At 41.4% G+C, this 19,129-nt stretch overlaps 1 protein-coding gene across 3 annotated transcripts in view; it reads left to right on the top strand.

Annotated features, from left to right (window-relative positions):
- LOC145423758 (uncharacterized) overlaps positions 1 to 19,014 on the top strand; it is a 29,079-nt gene extending 10,065 nt beyond the window's left edge. Inside the window, exons 4-11 of one of the 3 annotated variants that reach the window (XR_013904799.1) lie at positions 2,490 to 2,588; positions 2,680 to 3,741; positions 16,257 to 16,325; positions 16,425 to 16,602; positions 16,697 to 16,782; positions 18,286 to 18,366; positions 18,565 to 18,620; positions 18,919 to 19,001. Coding sequence is in view for 2 of the 3 variants with exons in the window: in XM_080296506.1 (XP_080152632.1) it covers positions 16,291 to 16,325; positions 16,425 to 16,602; positions 16,697 to 16,782; positions 18,286 to 18,289 (303 nt within the window). In the remaining variant the exon portion in view is untranslated. Of the gene's footprint in view, positions 1 to 2,489; positions 2,589 to 2,679; positions 3,742 to 14,696; positions 16,326 to 16,424; positions 16,603 to 16,696; positions 16,783 to 18,285; positions 18,367 to 18,564; positions 18,621 to 18,918 lie in introns of those variants that run through there. The other 2 variants (XM_080296506.1, XM_080296508.1) reach the window with 2 other exon arrangements.
- The last annotated feature ends 115 nt before the right edge of the window (positions 19,015 to 19,129 follow it).

Consider the following 19,129-nt stretch of genomic DNA (forward strand, 5'->3'; position numbering starts at 1 on the left):
CAGCGGGGTGCCGGGTCCTTCTGTCGGGTAGTCCAGTATACTGAAGAACACCTCAGGCTGTCAGATTAAAACAGTCGTCATGGTTTTGTAACGTAAACGCTGGAGCTCCTGTCTGCACCCCCGCTCTATCTCCCATTCCCGAACAGAGATACGTAAGTTTGTGCGTGACTGCAGCTTCCAGTCAAAGCTGTTACAATTACATCACACCCCATTTCACAGCATTATGTAATGTAATTAGAATCAAACGTATGAGAAAGGAGACCCCTTGAACATAAAACAGCATCGTATGAACTACTGACGCTGTCACGTCGTCCATGTTTGTTACAGTCATTGGCTGGGACCTGACAACAGCGCCACCTGAAGGAGGCTTCTCTCTGTCTGATAGCTTGTGTTCTGACACCTGAGACCTGAGAACTGACAACTGAGAGCTGACACCTGAGACCTGACTTTTGGGACCTGACACCTGAGTCCTGACAATTGAGGCCCTGACATCTGACACCTGACGAGTTTTTGTCTGAGACCTGACACTTGACAGCTTTTTGTCTGAGACCTGACGGATGTCCTAAAATGTACACCATACTGCCATTTCTTTTTGTGAGAGCTGAGTTTCAGTACCAGCTAAAAAGGACTGTTTAAGTTTAGTTTCAAAACCACCAAATAACAAGCTGAGTTTTGTGTTTCTAAGACTGTAGGAGATAAGGCTCGGGACTGGACGACGCTAACGCGTTGACGCCGTGCAGTAACAACATTTCTGCCTCTTTCATGGCTCTGTACTTTATTCTTGTTAGTGCCACATGGTCTAACAATCCAGCTTTAGGTGGCTTCCAGGTGGCTACCAGGTGTGCAGAATACAGTTTAATCAAAAAGTTTGAAAGCTGTGGCTACAACTGTAGCTTACCTCCACCAGTGTGTGAATGTGAGAGTGAATGAATAGTGGAACTGTAAAGCGCTTTGAGGGTCTTGAAAAGCGCTATATAAATGCAATCCATTATTATGATGATGTTTCACAATATTAAAAAAAATCCTAACTTCACAGACACAGTTCACAATAAACAGCTTGTGTGCTTGCTGTGATTTCTTGAGCTCATAGTAACTTTAAAATTATTTTCCAGTGTTATTCCCTTTTATCCTCTTTTGAACCTTGAATGCTGTTAGAGGCCGTTCAAGTCCACTTTGTTCTGGGGTTGTTTTTTTTTCTCTTTTAGCCGTCGGGTGCCAGCCTGTGGAGGGGGGAGGGGGGGGGGTACTGTCAGGGTTCCTGGGTCGGTGATCCAGTGTTTTCGGTTTTGTTCATGTTCAGTTTATTTTGCCACTTCCATGTGCTCACTTCCTGCTTTTCCTGTGTTGCTCGTCTTGTGTCATTAGCCAGATTATGTTCAGCTGTGTACTCACCAGTCTCTCATTATCATCCTCATCAGTCTGTGTATTTAAGCCCTCTGTTTCTACTCGTTCACTGTCGTGTCATTGATGTTAATGTCGTCTGTATGTTCAGTTCGTCAACCGGTCGTTCGTTCGTTCGTTCGTTCGTTCGTTCGTTCGGTCAGTCAGTCAGTCAGTCAGTCAGCCAGCCAGCCATTTCCTACCTCTGTACTGTTTGTTCACTCCATCGGCAATAAACATCCACCTTCACCTACCTGCCTGTGAGTCCAGTGTTTGGGTCCTCCTTCTCTCATCCACGACACTACTCCTGACACAGTAAATAAAAGCCTGTTTAGAAAATGTCAGAAGCAGAAAGTTAAAATATTTGTGTTAAACTGAAGAGAGAAAAGGTAAAAAGTTATCAGAAAAAATAATACTCAAGTAAATTACAGACACCTGAAAGAATTTTAGTCAAGTACAGCAAGAAAACTATTTGTACTTTGTTACTTTCCACCGCTGATTAAGCACAGTTTCAAATAAGATAAAGAAATCAATAAGTAATAGATTTGATCCAAACACTTTTCTACTTTAATTGCACACTGAAATCAATGTGTAACAGATTTCCTTTTATGGTCAACGTCGTCTCCATAATTGGTTTTAGCACCAATTGGCTGCCCCTCTGCTGGCTATCTGAAGCTCACCAACCAGGAAAAAAATTGTCTCTAGTTTTACTCTTTTAGCACAGTGTGAAAGATGAATACTTAATTTGATTGTTTCTGCTTGTATTTACAGTCATGTGTTGGTGTTTGTTATGTAGGTGTGTCAACTTTTTTACATTTTGTATTTTTATTATATTCTCATTGTGTGACCTCCCTATATTTATGTACAGCACTTTTGCGAACTTTATAGTTTTTAAATGTGGTTTATAACTGGATTAGATTGAAGAGGCAGAGCTAAAACTTGTTATTTAGACAGAGTATGAACTGAGGGGCTGCACCAAGTCCTAGAATAAGATAAAGAATCATTACTTTGTCCTGTGAATCATGCCAAGATACACTAACAGAGTCTCTGATTAAAAAACATGGAATATGAAGCAGAATAAGACACCTTTAATATGTGTCATCTCTCAGGTAAATGCTTCAAACATCGCCTCAGCTGTCAAGGAAAACATCTTCAGACGACTTCCTGGACTTTGTCGGCGTTTGAAGAGACGCAGAGTCACTGTCCTGGTAAAAATAAACTGACACCTCAGGGAAGAACCACTCAAGTCCTTTCAAAATAAAGCATGCCACCTGAGTGTCCACTGTGATTCATTTTCAGTGTAACTTGGAGAAGTTCTGTTGGGGGCGGAGTCAGACAAGTCATTCAGGTCAGCTGTGTCAGTGCCCGCGGGGTTCCAGGTGTTCACATTTCTTTCTCCACAGCCTCTGAGTGATAATGCTTTTTAATAAATATGAGAAAACTTTTTGTAAAGAGTTTTTTTTTGTTTAGATTAAAATATTTCACATAGCACACACAGTATGATACAGACTGAAGCTTTAACACATTGTGAAAGTTAAATATCAAGGAATGTTTGAATAAAAAAAATGCCTACTTTCTGATGTGAATGAGAATTTATAAAGAAGAAAGAAGAAGTGTGGTGAATAATATATGATAATGCAGATGTTAATCATACAAAGTAAACTGGAGCGGACCCTAAACACACTTTGATCCGTGTAATAGATCTTATAATTTGGATTCAGAGAGTTTATAAATGTTGTTGTTCATGCAAAGTCACACACAAATCCGATTTCATTCCATCAGCATGATGTTCAAAATTGAAAGCATATCAGCACTTCACTGAAATGAAAAACAGGAATAATGATAATCAACACTGATATGATGTGAATCACTTTTGTCGATGGTTTTCATTAATGGTTTGATAATGCATCGCTATGAATTATGGAATGTAATTACTTCCTCTCATAAAGGATGCTTTAGTGTCTCCTCTGCAAAAAGAGGTAATAAAGGTAGCACTGAAGCACATTTCCTTTTGAGAGAACTTAACTAGCTCTGACTGTGGCCACAGAGACTTCAGGTTCAGTGTTCAGACGGATCAGGCCTGTTCAGTTTCCACCTGCTGCTGACACAACTCCACGATTCCCTCAGGGATTTGAATTCCAGGTGCAGAATTTTAACCAGGGACAACCTTGGATCAAAGCTGGACAACTGCTCAGCCATTGAGTCCACTTCTCTTGGAGGACGGTGTCTTGTTCTTGGCTGGGAAAGATGAACTCTGAACACTTACACATGTGAGTGAGAAGCGGGGAGAGAAGCTGCTGCCTGCGAGTTTGCTGTAGGAGAAGTGCACTGGCAGAGAGAAGAGAGCTTGAGTTTGACCAGGTACCAAAGCAAATTTTTCATACTGGACAAATAATGTAAATATGACGGTGTATCACAAAAGATTGATATCAAACTGATCACTTGACCTATATTATGTTACTTGCTCTTCAAGTGAATGAACAAATGGCGAAATGAAAAGCCGAACAACAATGCTGTTTTTTTTAGAGAGTCTTAGCTTACATGTGTGTTTATTTCATATTTTCAGTTATTACCTTATACAGCTAAATAAAGCACTCTAAATCGGTTTTAGTTATGCAAGAAAGTGCAATAAACTACAAAAAAATTGAAAATCGTTTTTGTTTTTTTAACATATATTTCTAGTTAGAGAAATTTAAGAGGCTTATCCCTCAAAACTGTAAATACAAAAAAGTTGCACAAAATAGTTTCCCACCACAGGAAATTTATTTTGAGTGTCTTCATAGTTTTATTTTTGAAATACACCAATTTTTATATACTGCAGGAAAAACGAAAACAAATATTATAGTCCTAATTTGCAAAAAAGCAGCATATGCATCTAAATAAATTATTTCCAGCAGTGCAATTTGAGTTCTAAGCATCCCAGACACGACACAGAAAGTCATAAAGTCAAACATAACTTTTAAAAACACCAGTATATGCTCATGAGGCCCTGATGGTAAAAAACTACATTTCCGCGAAAATGACGCCACTTCCGGTTTCGGGGCAGGTAATGTGATAGTTCACGCTGTCGTCTATTGTAACTAGGAAGTGTTACAAACAGCTGATCGGATCGGCAAAGCGTGTTTCTGGAATATTATGTTTTTGTTGCTGCAAGTGCTTTTTATGCAGTTTCTGCAAAGCTATATGTGGAAGGAAACTGTGACCTAGGACAAGCTGATGGCATAAGATGTAAGTACAACTCCTCCGGTTTCATATGCAAAAAAAATTATTGCTAGCTTACATGGCTGCAGTGCTACCGGGATTTAAAAGTAGTTGCGCAAAACGGAGCGTGCCCGCTCTGACCGGTTTTAAAGGGTTAAAGCGTGGAAGTACTGACCTTACTTTGAGTTTGATTCTGTAAAAAGTGACAAAAACATTAGCTGTTCACTGCATGGGAAGAAAACATTCTTTTTACAGCGAAACTCCCCCCCCCCCTCCCCTAAACTTCCGAGCAAGCACTGAGTACGCTGCCACGGTAATGTGAAATTCACAGAGAAACTCCCAGATCCTTCCACTGACTGCTGCGACACACCTGCACCAGGGCAAACCTCCGCCTGCCCCACTCCTGCTATACAGGTGAAATAGAGCAAATAGAGAAATAGAGCAACAGGATTGTTGAGTCTTTGATTTTATTTATTTTCTGCTGTGTTTTACTTGCATCTATTTAAAAGAGTGAGTGTAAATGGCCTGCATTTGTATAGCGCTTTTCTAGTCCTTAACATATTTGACATAAGATAAAAAACAACAACAACATGAAATCCAACATACCTGATAAAAAAGGTAAAAGAAAGAAAGGCCTCCAAGTAAATAATTTGCCCACTCCAGCTTCTACGACCAAATACAAACAGTAGGGAAGAGGGTTAGCTCAACCCACCACAACTTCCAAGCTAGCAAGGAGTATATATTCATGCTAGCATTTAGGGCATTTAGGGCACCCAAAGACAAGCAATACATCATATAGTATGGCCAATACTATATTACATTAATTTTAAACTGTTCTTTCCTGGAAGACAGACCTCTGTTATGATGACATGAGGTGATGCATGAATTGATGACTGACATTTTTATTTAACTTCTTCAATCACAACAGTATATTTGAACATACACAATAGTTTATTTTTAGCTTACAAACATCTGAGCATAAAGTGCTGACAAGGAACCCTGGTGTAAACATTAAAATGAAAGTCAGTACAATGTGCAGATTGCAGAAATATACATAAAAAAAATCAGTGGCTTTACCACACTCAGTTTTTCGACATCTGTGAACTACTAGACAGTCATTCAATTAAAAAATAATATTAAATAAATAAAACTAATAAATAAAAAATACACACATCTTACTGATCTCTGCAGTCAGTAACATTACACATAAAGTGCAAACATAATAGCAATTGTATAAACACACACACAAACACGCCTTTAAAATTTAAAGGTGTGAAATTGGACGGTCTAGCCTTCTGATTAGCGTCACCGCTGTCTCGGTGGAGTTTAATAAACTCGGCCGTCTGCTTCTTGCTATCTAAAATATAACCAGACACTGGTGTAAATTCTCGACTGTCTCATACTTCTGTTTAATAAGTTTTCTGTTTGACGTTTAGTCAGCTGTGTGAAAACCAAGGAGGAACCCACCCGGGGGATTAATAAAGTTTTATTTTATCTAATCTAATAACTTTAATCTCAGCCAAACCGATTTACTCACGAACAAACAAAACACTGAAAAAAGCCCAACAATAACATTTTTAGGTTGTCTAATTGACTTATATATTACGTTTAACCCGAGCAGCGAAACTCCGCGGTGATCTGAAAATGATGTGCCGGGAGTTGTGCCGTTCTCGGCCGCATCAGTAACCCTCGAGCTCCCGGCTAGCTGTCGAGCTGGTGGGTAGCAGACGCCTCTGAAAACGTCGAAGCACTTTTGCAAATATGGGATATCTTGATAAACCGAGCAGATATTTGATGTTTACACAACTACTTTCTCGCCTGAAAATATGTTAAAAGTTTATTTTGTGACCCAGAAAGATTAGTATGAGTAATTTTAAAACTTAGTAGCGGCCGCCATTGCTGGAAACTGGAGTTTGGCTGGGCCGCGCTATGAATTCTGGGATATGGTAGTAATTTGGACAGCCTTATAATCGCAGTATAATCGCAGCCTTTGCGGTTAGAAAATTGCACTTAATAATAATAATAATGGATTGGATTTATATAGCGCTTTTCAAGGCACCCAAAGCGCTTTACAATGCCACTATTCATTCACTCTCACATTCATACACTGGTGGAGGCAAGCTACAGTTGTAGCCACAGCTGCCCTGGGGCAGACTGACAGAAGCGAGGCTGCCATATCGCGCCATCGGCCCCTCTGGCCAAGACCAGTAGGCAAGTAAAATATCGTGACTTGATCATGTCGCGATATTATCGCAAATGCGATATATCGTTCAGCCCTAATATTCATGCTAGCATTTAGGGCACCTAAAACACATTTATGATACACACATACTACACACTTATAACATTAACCAGCCAGCCCACCAAGATCAGGAGCACCTATCATAGGAGTGGTCTCATGAACGCCATCTTCGACTGGGTCAGCGGCGGATTGCTGATGGATCCATGATAGTGTGCGGTCATCACACTCGCCAATGCTGGAGACAGAATCCACAGTACGGGTGGCAGGAGGTACGCGCCTGTGTCCCCAAAAGATGTCACAGACCCATCCAGGTCAGACTCAGGGGGGCCACTGACAACGCTCACAGCAGGATGTGCAGGATCGTCGTTCAATGTTGTATCCAAGGGCAAAAAGTTAACTTGAAGGAGCAGGTTGCGATGCACCACACGCTCATGACCTTCTTTGTCTCTGATACGGCAGATGTGAAGAGCAGAATCCAAGTCGACTACCGTGTACACAACAGGTCCCCATTTGTCAGAGAGCTTCCTTTTTCCTCTGACTCCCTTGTTTGCCAACAACACCTGGTCCCCTAGTGATAGAGGCAGACCCTTCACCTTTCTGTTGTACTGGTCAGACTGGTGTCTCTGCTCCATCGTGATGTGCTCCTTGGCTTGGAGCATAGCAGAGCACAGGTCATCCATCAGTGACTTGACATAGATATCATAGTCACAAATGGTGTCATCATGAAGGACATCCCGAAACATGAGGTCAATTGGCAACCTTGGGACCCTCCCAAACATCAGGTAGAATGGCGCAAAGCCGGAGGTCTCGTGTGCTGTACAGTTATACACAAACGCTATGGACTGTATCATCTGCGGCCATTTCTGCTTACATCTGGGGGGGGAGGGACCGTAACATGTTTCCAAGGGTGCGATTAAATCTCTCTGTGGTACCATTACCCATGGGGTGGTATGGTGAAGTGTGGGATTTGGCAACACCACCCAAAACCAGAAGCTCTGCAAGCAGCTCACTCTCAAAACTAGCTCCCTGGTCAGAGTGAATGCGCTGAGGGAAGCCATACACACAGAAAAATCCATCCCAGAGCTTTTTAGCAACTCTCTTAGCTGTCTGATCCGGGCAGTGGAATGCATGTGCTAATTTTGTGAAGTGGTCAGTAATCACAAGGACATCCACAGACTTGTTGTTGCTGTCCTCAGCTGACCAGAAGTCAATGCACACAGGTTCCAGTGGAGCACAGGTCTTAATGCTTTCTAACGGGGCCCTAGCTGCTGGCTCTGGGGTCTTGCTGAGAACACACCTGCGGCAATTTCTCACATGATCGCGCACATCCTTCTCTATATCATACCAGAAGAAACGCTGACAAGCCAAGGAGAGTGTGAGTGTGCGAGGTTGACCTTGATGACCAGCATTGTCGTGTATGCCAGACAGCACCACTTGTTTTAGGGAGTCAGGTACCACAAACTGGAATCTCTTGTGTTTGGCCAGTGGGTCCCTCACAACTCTGTAGAGGACACCATTGAGGAATGTGAGCTAATCCCATTGTTTCAGGAGCAGCAACATATGTTGGTGCTCTGACAAATGGGGACCTGTTGGGTCTGCGCTTACGCTCAACATAGCGGGCTACTCTGGAGATCCCCTGTTTGATGAGACAGGAGATCAGCATGGGACAGCGCATGAAAGACATCACAGTCAGGTGGACTAATGGAGGTCAGGTGACCAGCGAGGGATGTTGCACGCTGGCGAGAAGCAGACTCCCACTCACAGAGGGAAGGCATGTCATCAGTTGACAGAGACACATCAAGCACAGCAGAGGGTGGAGCACTGCGTATCGATTGAGGTTGACAGGTCAAACGGAAGGCATCTTGGACACTGGCATCTTTCACATCACTGATTTGCTCTAGCAGCTCAAAGTACGGTCTTGAGGGGTGAGCTTACGAAAGGTTCCAGGTTTCTGACTCCCATGGCAGCCTTTAGTCCTCTTCTGACCGGCAGTTAGAGCAAAGAGTGGCTTTGCAATATGAGAGCACCCTGGAATGAAATGCTGGTAAAACATCACCATGCCAAGGAAGGATCTCACTTTCCTCTGAAAAGGGGTGCGACCGTCACCATCCATAAGGTCAGTCTTCTGAAAACTGGCGATAACCCTCACTTTATCCCGATCAACCGAGACACCACCAGCATCCACGACATGACCCAAAAACCTCACATAGCGTCTGAGAAAGTGACATTTTTTCTGCGTCAGCTTCAGATTGCTAGTCCTCAGGCGAGAGAAAACAATCTCGAGACATTTTAGGGCCTCCTCTTCTGAAGGCGCAAACACCAGCAGGTCATCAAGATAACACAGGAGGCTGGAAAAGTTCAAGTCACCAAAGATGCTGAGCATCATCCGCATAAAAGATGCTGGGCTGTTGCATAGACCCTGGGGAAGTCTGTTGTACTCATACAGGCCAAGAGGTGCAGTGAAAGCCATGTACCATCTGTCAGACTCATGGAGGGGAATGTTGTAGAACCTGGATGTGAGGTCCATGGTGCTGAAGAAAGCATTCCCACCAAGGGCAGCAAGGCAGTCAGCCTGATGGGGCAGTGGGTGAGCATCCTTAACGGTTTTGGCATTGAGCCAGCGGAAGTCAGTGCATATCCTCAAGTCACCTGACTTCTTCCAAACCATTACCAGTGGTGCGGCGTATTTGCTGGTGGACTTACTGATGATGCCTTTCATCTCCATGTCTGACAGCACCTCTCGCAACTTATGATAGTGAGCCGGGGGTACTCTGTGATAGGGAAGCCTGAAAGGGTGGTCGTCAGTGAGGTGGATATGATGGACAAAGTCTTTCACCTCACCACAGTCCAGTTTGTCTCTAGAGAACACATCTTGGTAAGTCAACACAAGCCCCACCAATTTCCTCTTCCACCCATCTGACACTTCACAGCCCTCAATGTCAATATCAGCCAACCCAGCGTCTTTGAGTAGCTGTGCAGAGTCAGGCACAGAGTCTGATGAGGGAGGATTGCAAAATGCATGTAAGAAGAAAAATACCTTATACAGAGAATTTATAATGAACAGAAGTACAGAAGCTGAAAATAAATACAAGAAATATAAAAATAAATTAACGAGTATTTTAAGGTCATGTAAAAAGGAATACTATGAAAAATTACTGATTATGAATAAAAATAATATTAAAGGGATCTGGAAAACATTAAATACCATCATCAAAAAGGGCTCGGGGCAGGCAGACTATCCTTCGTATTTCGCAAATAATGATAGAAATATTACTAATATGAGAGATGTGGTAAATGAGTTCAATAAATTCTTTGTAAGTGTTGGGCCAGACTTGGCTGAAACAATTCCTGATATAACAGATTCTGTAGAGAAAGAAACTAGACTCATTGACCGCAATCCTCATTCAATGTTCTTAACGGTGGTGGAAGAAATGGAAATCATTGATATTGTTGGGAAATCACAAACAAAAAACTCTACAGACTCTGACGACATTGATATGGAAATCGTTAAGAGAGTGATAGAGGGCATTTCCAAACCCTTAACACACATTTGCAATTTGTCCTTACAAACTGGTACATTCCCAAAACAAATGAAAACAGCTAAAGTAACACCACTGTTTAAAAATGGTGACAGACACCAATTCACAAATTACAGGCCTGTCTCTCTACTTTCTCAATTTTCAAAAATACTGGAAAAAGTCTTTAGTAATAGACTTGACAAATTTATAGATAAACACAAAATAATAATGGATAGTCAGTATGGTTTCAGATCAAATAGATCAACATCATTGGCATTAATGGAACTGATCAAAAATATCACCAACAATATAGATAAAAGACAATGTATAGTTAGTGTTTTCATTGACCTAAAAAAAGCTTTTGACACAATTAATCATGACATATTACTTGATAAACTGGAGTATTATGGCATTAGAGGAGTGGTGTTAGAATGGGTAAAGAGTTATTTGAGAGACAGGCAGCAATTTGTGAAAATTGGGGAATATGAATCAGAGTGTATGGACATTGTTTGTGGAGTTCCGCAGGGGTCAGTATTGGGACCAAAGCTGTTTATCCTCTATATCAATGATATATGTAGAACATCAGATATACTACAGTTTATTCTATTTGCAGATGATACAAATATTTTTTGTGCTGGAGAGAATTTACAGCAGCTTTTGGAAATTGTCACACAAGAAATGATTAAACTGAAAACATGGTTTGATAGAAATAAGCTATCATTAAATTTGGAATTTATGTTATTCGGAAATTGTAAAAAAGATGCAGGAGCAAAATTATTAGTAAACAATGTTGAAATAGAGCAAGTTTCGGATACAAAATTTCTGGGTGTGATAATAGATAACAAAATCTGCTGGAAACCTCACATAAAGCATATACAAGCCAAACTGTCAAGAAGCATCTCTGTACTGAGTAAAGTTAAATATTTTTTGCCTTCCAAATCACTCCGGGTACTTTATTGTTCACTTATATTGCCATATTTGGAATACTGTGTGGAAATTTGGGGAAACACATATAAAACTGCACTTCAACCAATATGTAAAATTAAAAAAAAAAGCAATCAGGATGATTACTAAAGCAGGATTTAGAGACCATACTAACATCATGTTTTTGAAATTAAAAATACTGAAGTTTATGGATCTTATAAAATATAAAACTGCAAAAATTATGTACAAGGCCAGATACAATATGTTACCAGGAAATATACAGAGGATGTTCTATGACAGAGAAAGGAGACTATGAATTGAGGGGGAAATTGAATCTAAGGATTCTTAAAGCACGGTCAAAGGTCAAAACCTTTTGTGTCACTATTTATGGGGTAAAACTGTGGAATAGTTTTACTATAGATCTACAGCAATGCTCAGGAATTAGTAAGTTCATGAAAATACTTCGAAAACTGATTTTGGAAGAATATGATACCAATAAAGATGATCACCCATTGTATGTATAAAAATATCAAATTATATCCAAATTATATCAATCACGGTAGCCATGTTTATATAGGTTCTCCTCGTGTATTGTGTGGAGTATGTGATGATGGGAATTAGGTGAATTATGTGGGATCAATAAGATGTTGAGCAGGGGTAGGAATTAATAAGTATGTTCATACTTCTTCCTACTCCTTTTCAGACCAAACATTGTTACATTATGTCAGACGATTTTGTTTTATTTCATTATTTTTATTTTTTTGTTTATCTGAACACATACGTGTGTGTGTGTATATCTACATATATATTCGTATCTGTAAATGAAAATATATGTAGTGTGTATATATTGTTTTTTTGTTTTATATGTCTGAAACAAATAAAGATACAACAATACAATACAAAAAAAACTGGTATGCTGGTCAGTCAGAGTCTCGCAGAGACCTTGAGTGATGGGCAGGTCCTCTACAGCAATACAAGGAAAGACATCCGCAGTCTTAGCATTGCGACGAAGTGTCACAGGGCTCTCTGTTGGGTTAAGGACTTTCATAGGGACCCAACGATCTCCCCACATGGGTGTTATAATGTTCCCCACCATTATATTCTTTGGAGTGGAACGGGTTGACGTGGGTTCCACAATGGCAGTACTTTCTGGAGACACAAGGGCAGAAGCTGGCAGCTTTCCCCAAACTACATATTATTTTTGTGGCAGGAGAGTGACACTCTTCCGCAACCTGACTGTACCTACTTTATCTGGCATCACAGGAGCAGACCACCGTGAGATACAACTCAGCAACTGCAGGAAGTCTTCACAATCAGTGCCAGTGTAATTGGAGTTAATAAGCTCCCAGTAATTTGTATCAGCCTTCATCTTCTGAATGATGGGCCGGATCACATTGCTCCCCACAATGAGTTCATCTTTTTGCCCAGGAACCACAAACGTTGGCACAAGCAACCTAGACCCATATATTTCCAAATCACAGATGCATTTGGGTTGTGTGAGAAGGCCACCGCAACCAACCAGCACCACATTTTCAGAGACCTGCTGCGGAATCAGAGCAACACCAGCAGCTCTTAGCTTGTAATCAGCCTCTTCACTTAGTGTGCATGACATAATTCCTGAATCAAGCATGCCTGTTAAGGACCACCGGCCACTGACGGACACTGGGGTGTAAAACAACTCACTAGCCCTGCCAACTCTTTGTGAACCCATAATAACAGTCTTCTCATCAGAGAGGCCACTACAGCAGTTAACATATATGGTTTCTGGATCTGTTACATTTGTGAGGGTTTCATTAACACTGCCCATGCTACCCCTCTCGTTACATGGGCTGGCTAGTTTAAAGCAGCATTGGTGGGAGGAGGGACTGAAATGCTTTGTTTCTGGCGCAACTGTGGGCATTCACGCCTCATGTGTCCAGGGTCAAAGCGGCTGTGGCATAGCTTGTACAGCCTACAATGCAAATGGGTTGTGTGTTCATGTGAGCCACACACTCTGCAAGAAGCACGATAAGCACTGCGGTGCCCATGGGACTGACCCGTGGGTTGTGGGCACCTAGGACCAGTGGCTAGTGATGCAGTGCACATGGACAGAACCTTGTCAAACAGTGCTACCATCTGTTGAACATCTGGCTCAGCTGGAGGAGGGCCGGAAACTGGCAAAGATTGGAGCATGACATGAGGAGTCGAGGGAGGACAAGCCGAGGGCTGCTGCACACTTACCATGTCACCAGAAGAGAGAGGCTGACATGTGTCTGCAGAGGGAACAGAGGGCATAGGGTACGAGGCTGGCTCATGTGTTACTGGGACTGCTTGAGCACTACTGGAGTGGGGCTGGCTGTTAACAGTAACAGGGCTCAGATGTGGGATGGACAGACATGCTGTATTATGAGACAAAACACTAGACTGTCTTACTTTCCTCACATAGTTGTCCAGACGGTTCTGAACCTCAGCTGCAGTCCATTCCTCAGGAGCCTTCAGTTGAAAAGACAAGGCAAGACTGTGATCAGGACAGTGATTAATGAACATCGAAACAACCTCACCACTGGGGTCCTCTACCAGTTTGCCACGCCTGCGGAGACACTCATCAGCAGCGTCAATGGACTTGTTCAACTGGATCCAGTAATCCATGGCATTCTCACCTGGTCGTGGCACAGTACTGTAGAAATCTTTCATGGGCAGGCTGGAATATGTCAAGTCGCTGAAGTTAGATCTCAGTATGTCAAACACAGGAGTGATAAGATCATTCCCATTCAACTCAAGGCGGCAACGAAGTGACACCTTGACCACATATCTGGCATTATAAACTAGTTTTAAAAAGAGACTTTTTCATTTGATTACATTTTATATGATGGATTATGCAGAAAAAGTAGAATTGGGCTGAAAGATCTATCGCTTTATTACCTATTCAGGTTGTAAATCATGTTTTTAAAACGTAACTTAGTAACTAATTACTTTTGAAAATAAGTAATCAGTAAAGGAGCAGGATTACTGGTTTGAGACCGGATGTAGGGTTGTACATTTCCGATAGTTTTACTTTGCGGTCAATCGCTACTACGAAGATTTACTCCAAAATCATGTCCAAAACTCGAAAACGGAAAGATCGCGTTAAGTTACAAAGAGCAGAAGGTGGGAGCACTCACCACTGTTGTGTCATAAAAAATCTAATGATCAATTTAAAGAGTTTAGATCGATCAGTTGATTACGTCACTCAACACAAGCAGAACTGCATCACTGCAGCAGAAGACACATCGTCCACATTCAGAAGCACATCTCTGTATAGTGACTGGTCTTGTGATTTAAACAGGCAAATGTTCAGCATTCAAACTACAGGTGAAGAATAGTCAAACCAGATGTTTCCCCCGTTATGTTAATATCAGCTAGTCAAGTACACACATACACAACATGTTAACAAACCGTGAAAAAAAGCCACACAAAAAATGAACGATTGCTGGTAAGGGTTTCTATACATTAGTATTTACGAAGGGTATGTTGTGACTTACCTTCCAAATTACAGTGGTCCCTCGCTATAACGTGGTTCACCTTTCACCTCGCTGTTTCGCAGATTTTTTAGCGCAACTTTGCATGCTTTTTTTTTTTATGTCACATTGTGTCCTGTGTCCTGTGTCCTGATCGCTGCAGACGATCTCCTCCGTGACGTCTCTCCTGTACAGTACAGAATCGCTGCATCGATCACTAGCAGTGTGACTCTGAAGTGCAGTGGATGTCGACGAAACGTTTTGCACTGTCAAAAAATAAAATTGGCTACTTGATTTCACCTATCGCTGCTTATTTTTAGAACATAACACCCGCGATAAACGAGGGACAGCTGTTTCTTATTAGTATTTTAAGTATTCTATCTATTTTATTTATTGAATTTTATTGTTTTATTTATATTTTGATATTGCTAGAGATGATGCAATGATCGGGGACCATTCTTAATTTCGTTGTTCTCATGACAATGACAATAAAGTTTCTGATTCTGATTCTGATTACAGATACTGAGAAATATAACATTTGAATCCCTTTTCTCTTTTGCTCGGGGGAAAAAATCAACAAGTCGATGAAGATAATTTACAGATATATTGGGTAAATGCCCAAGACATCTATAGAAATGTAAATCGCGGCTTGATTCATTCATTTTCTTAACTTGTTTTGGACCGTAAACAAAGCGCGAATACGACACCGGAAACAAAGCTCCCCACAGGAGTTTCCGCACCGGAAGTAGCATATGCTAACGTGCACATAGTTTTTTTTTTTTTTTTTTTTTAACGTGCTCATAGTCTATCACCTGATTTCAACAGCAGCTGACGTAGGCCGTGTCCCAATTAACAGCGGCCTCCCATGGACGAACATGATAGAGCCTGCCTGAAACTAGGAGAAAAATTGAAACGGGAGTGGCATCCAGGGAGGGAAACGTGGGTGTACGGGGCGCGGGAGCCAACCCTGATGCGCGGCCTGTGAAATGCGACCCAGGGGTACTCTGGGACCCCCGGGGTCCGGAGCTGCCCCGAAGGGGAGCACAAGGGTTAAGCCCACGTTGGCAGCTTCAGTGCTAGCATAGCCATGGTCACTGACTTTAGCATGCGACGACGTCTTAACATTGGGGTTTGACGGCACAAATTGCAGCTTTGCATTCTTAATAACCTTTTAGACAAATTGCATCAATATGATTGTATTTGGTCCCCCTTTACAAGCTGGCTTTCTGTAACTTGAAGAACAGAGGAGTAATGACAGAGTGGTGGTGTGGGAATTGGTGTGCGAAGAAAGAATAGGATAACTTCCCTTTGTTTTGTTTTTTGTTGTTGTTTTTGTTTGTTTGTTTTTAAACTATTTATTTATGTAGTTATCCTTAAGCTCTGTTATTGAAGTTTAAAATGAAATAAATAAAAATTGTTGATGATAAAAAAAAGTTTAAACTTCAAAGCTCATGCATGCATGCACATCCAGTGCTCAGTGTCTAATTGTGTGTTTGTGTTTTTACCTTTTTGCAGTAGCGCAGTGAAACATTTGGGCGGTGGATAAATAATGGAAAATAAAATTCAGACTACAGACAGCTTCAGGTGAGTACACGTGGTGCACTAGGACCAAATCTCACCTTCTCAACCTGGACAAAATGAATTATTTTACACTGATACTGTAAACTTTTGTTTGTGTGTCAGGTTTCCATACATCGGAAACAGCTGCTGCATCTGTAATTCTGTCCGTCCCGAGGAGAGTCCACACTCTACATCAGATCCTTGGCTCACCTACAATGACGCACAGGTGCTGCACACAACTAGATCTGCAGCTTGTGAGGAACAGCAGCACTCAGCCTACATCCTGTTTTACAAGATTAACGTAAGAAGACACAGCATCTCATCCTGAAGTGAGAGAATGGCACGCCAGCTGCAGCCTAATCCAATCTCTCTTCTTTTCTTTTTTCGGTGCCCAGACACCCTTCAGTTTCATCATGTCATCCCTAACAATACAATGTAGAGTTGGATGGAGGATGAAGACAGCAGAGAGCAAAAGAAACAGGTAAGAGCAGACAGGTAGTCAGAGTTAACAAAAACTTTTAAAGCCAGTGTAGCTTCTGTTTTGAACACATTTATTGATGACAATTTTACATAAATAAGCAGTGTGTTATACTGTTATCAGATGTGGAGTCTCACGAACCACTTTAATAGTGACTTGTGTCTCAAATACTGTTTATTTGTCTTAGTTACAGATAGTGAAATAAAAATGGAACGAGAAGCGTAGGATTTTGAATTGATACCATTGGTGCATCTACTAAAGTTCTGGGGTCAGTTTGAATATCAGTGACCTTGACCTTGAGTTCAAGTTTTCTGAAAATCTTGTGAATGCTACAACTCTGTGACGAGAAGTAAGTCTCCTAGGTCTTTAAATTTGTATATAGGTGAATCTAGTAGGAAGCTGAAGGGTTGCACTGCGGGCCATCTGTAGAGGTGTAGAGTCAACAACCTGTCTGTGAACGTGGACAAAACAAAAGAGATTGTTGACTTCAGGAGAGCACAGTGGGATCACTGCCCACTTAACATGAATGGATCCTCTGTGGAGGTCGTCAAGAGCACCAGATTTCTTGGTGTCCACCTGGCGGAGAACCTCTCCTGCTCCCTCAACACCAGCTCCATAACCAAGAAGGCCCAGCAGCGTCTCTACTTCAAGCAGAAGCTGAGGAAAGCCCATCTCCCACCATCCATTCTCACCACCTTTTACAGTGGGACTAACAAGAGCATCCTAAGTAGCTGCATCACTGTCTGGTATGGTAACTGCAGCGTATTAGATCGCAGTACCCTACAACGGATTGTGAGAGCAGCTGAGAAGATCATTGGAGTCCCTCTCCCCTCCTTATAACACCCGCTTGCTGGAGGACCCCACACAGCCTTCAAACACACTCTTCACCCTGCTGCCTTCTGGAAAGAGGTCCCAGAACATCCGGGCCCTCGCTACCAAACTACGGAAAAGTTTCTTCCCACAAGCCGTCAGACCCCTGAACACTCAGTGACTGCACTGGCACACGCACACCTTCACACATGTCACTACCAAGCACTTATCTGCAGTATCTCACACTCATACACATACATACAGACACCAAGTTACTTTTGCACAATACTCAGCATTTTGCACATTTCCATTGTCTTGTGTCTGTTTCGTCCTGTTCTGTCACGTTTTGCACTGTTTTGTCTTGTTTATTTTTGCAATTTATGCACACTGCACTTTATGTAGTCCTGGGTTTGTCCGTATATGTCATATATAGCACCAGGGTCTCGGAGGAACGCGGTCTCATTTCACTCTGTACAGTACCTCTGCACGTGGTTAAAATGACAATAAAAGCCACTTGACTTGACCTGTATTTTGTAGCAGTTGCTTGGAGACGAGCACCATACAGTTCAAATGAGCATACATTCCAAAATATGCAAATGAGCCCCATACATCATAATGCTGATGTTTGCTGTTCAGGGTATGAACGTTCTATGCTGAAAGTTTATAAATATACAACCTTTGACTGCTTGTTTTCAGTTGAACTTTTGCAAAGCTGAGGAGATTTTGGCTGCGATCACATCAAGTCCAAAGATGTTTAAACTTCTTTTTCACAGAAAGGTAAGTTTGAAGAGACTCGCAGCACATTTCTCTGAATGTTTTCTTATGGTAAATAAGCATTTTTGAAACTTTTAAGGAAGCTTCTTGGATGATTTCTGTAAAAACTGAATTTTGAATCCAAATGAAGGATATTGTATTTTCTTACCATATACTTTGTTTTATGCCATTACTGATGTTGCTTTTCTTGTTTCTAAACAGAAATCACACAAACAAAACGTGGCAGAGAAGGAAATTCCTTCTACGTCTCATCAGAGGTAAAGAAATGCGCCGCTCTTTAATGCTGCTGGAGATATTTATAGCAGTGGTTTAGTTGGAGCTCTTTTATTTCCCTTTTATTGGTCTTTTGTGTTTACATCTTTTTTACTACTTCTAGTCTTGTCTATAATTTCTATTGATTCAGAGATTAGCGTTTGAAAATGTAGAGTGTAAATGTACAAAATACATGATTTTGTTCCATTACAGTTATTAATTTTTATCTGCAATCTCCAGCATGTACTCCTTGTTAAAAATTTCCACTTTGAAAAATAACATTTACACTTTTGTCCTCATCAGCATCCCGGATGCTTGTGTTGCTGAAAATGGTCAAAAGAAGAAGAGAAAATGGAGACACCTCTGCTGTTCCTCGGTTTGCTTTTACACGAAACATATGAAATGCACATTCTCTTTAAATTGCACTTGTTAATTTAAAGTGACTTTACTTTTTTAATAAACTTATGTTTGTTCGTCCTCTGCAGCAAACTGACAGCGATGCAGAGGCAGAGAG

This window comes from Astatotilapia calliptera, chromosome 22, assembly GCF_964374335.1.
Source record: "Astatotilapia calliptera chromosome 22, fAstCal68.1, whole genome shotgun sequence".
Classification (NCBI taxonomy): Eukaryota; Metazoa; Chordata; class Actinopteri; order Cichliformes; family Cichlidae; genus Astatotilapia; species Astatotilapia calliptera.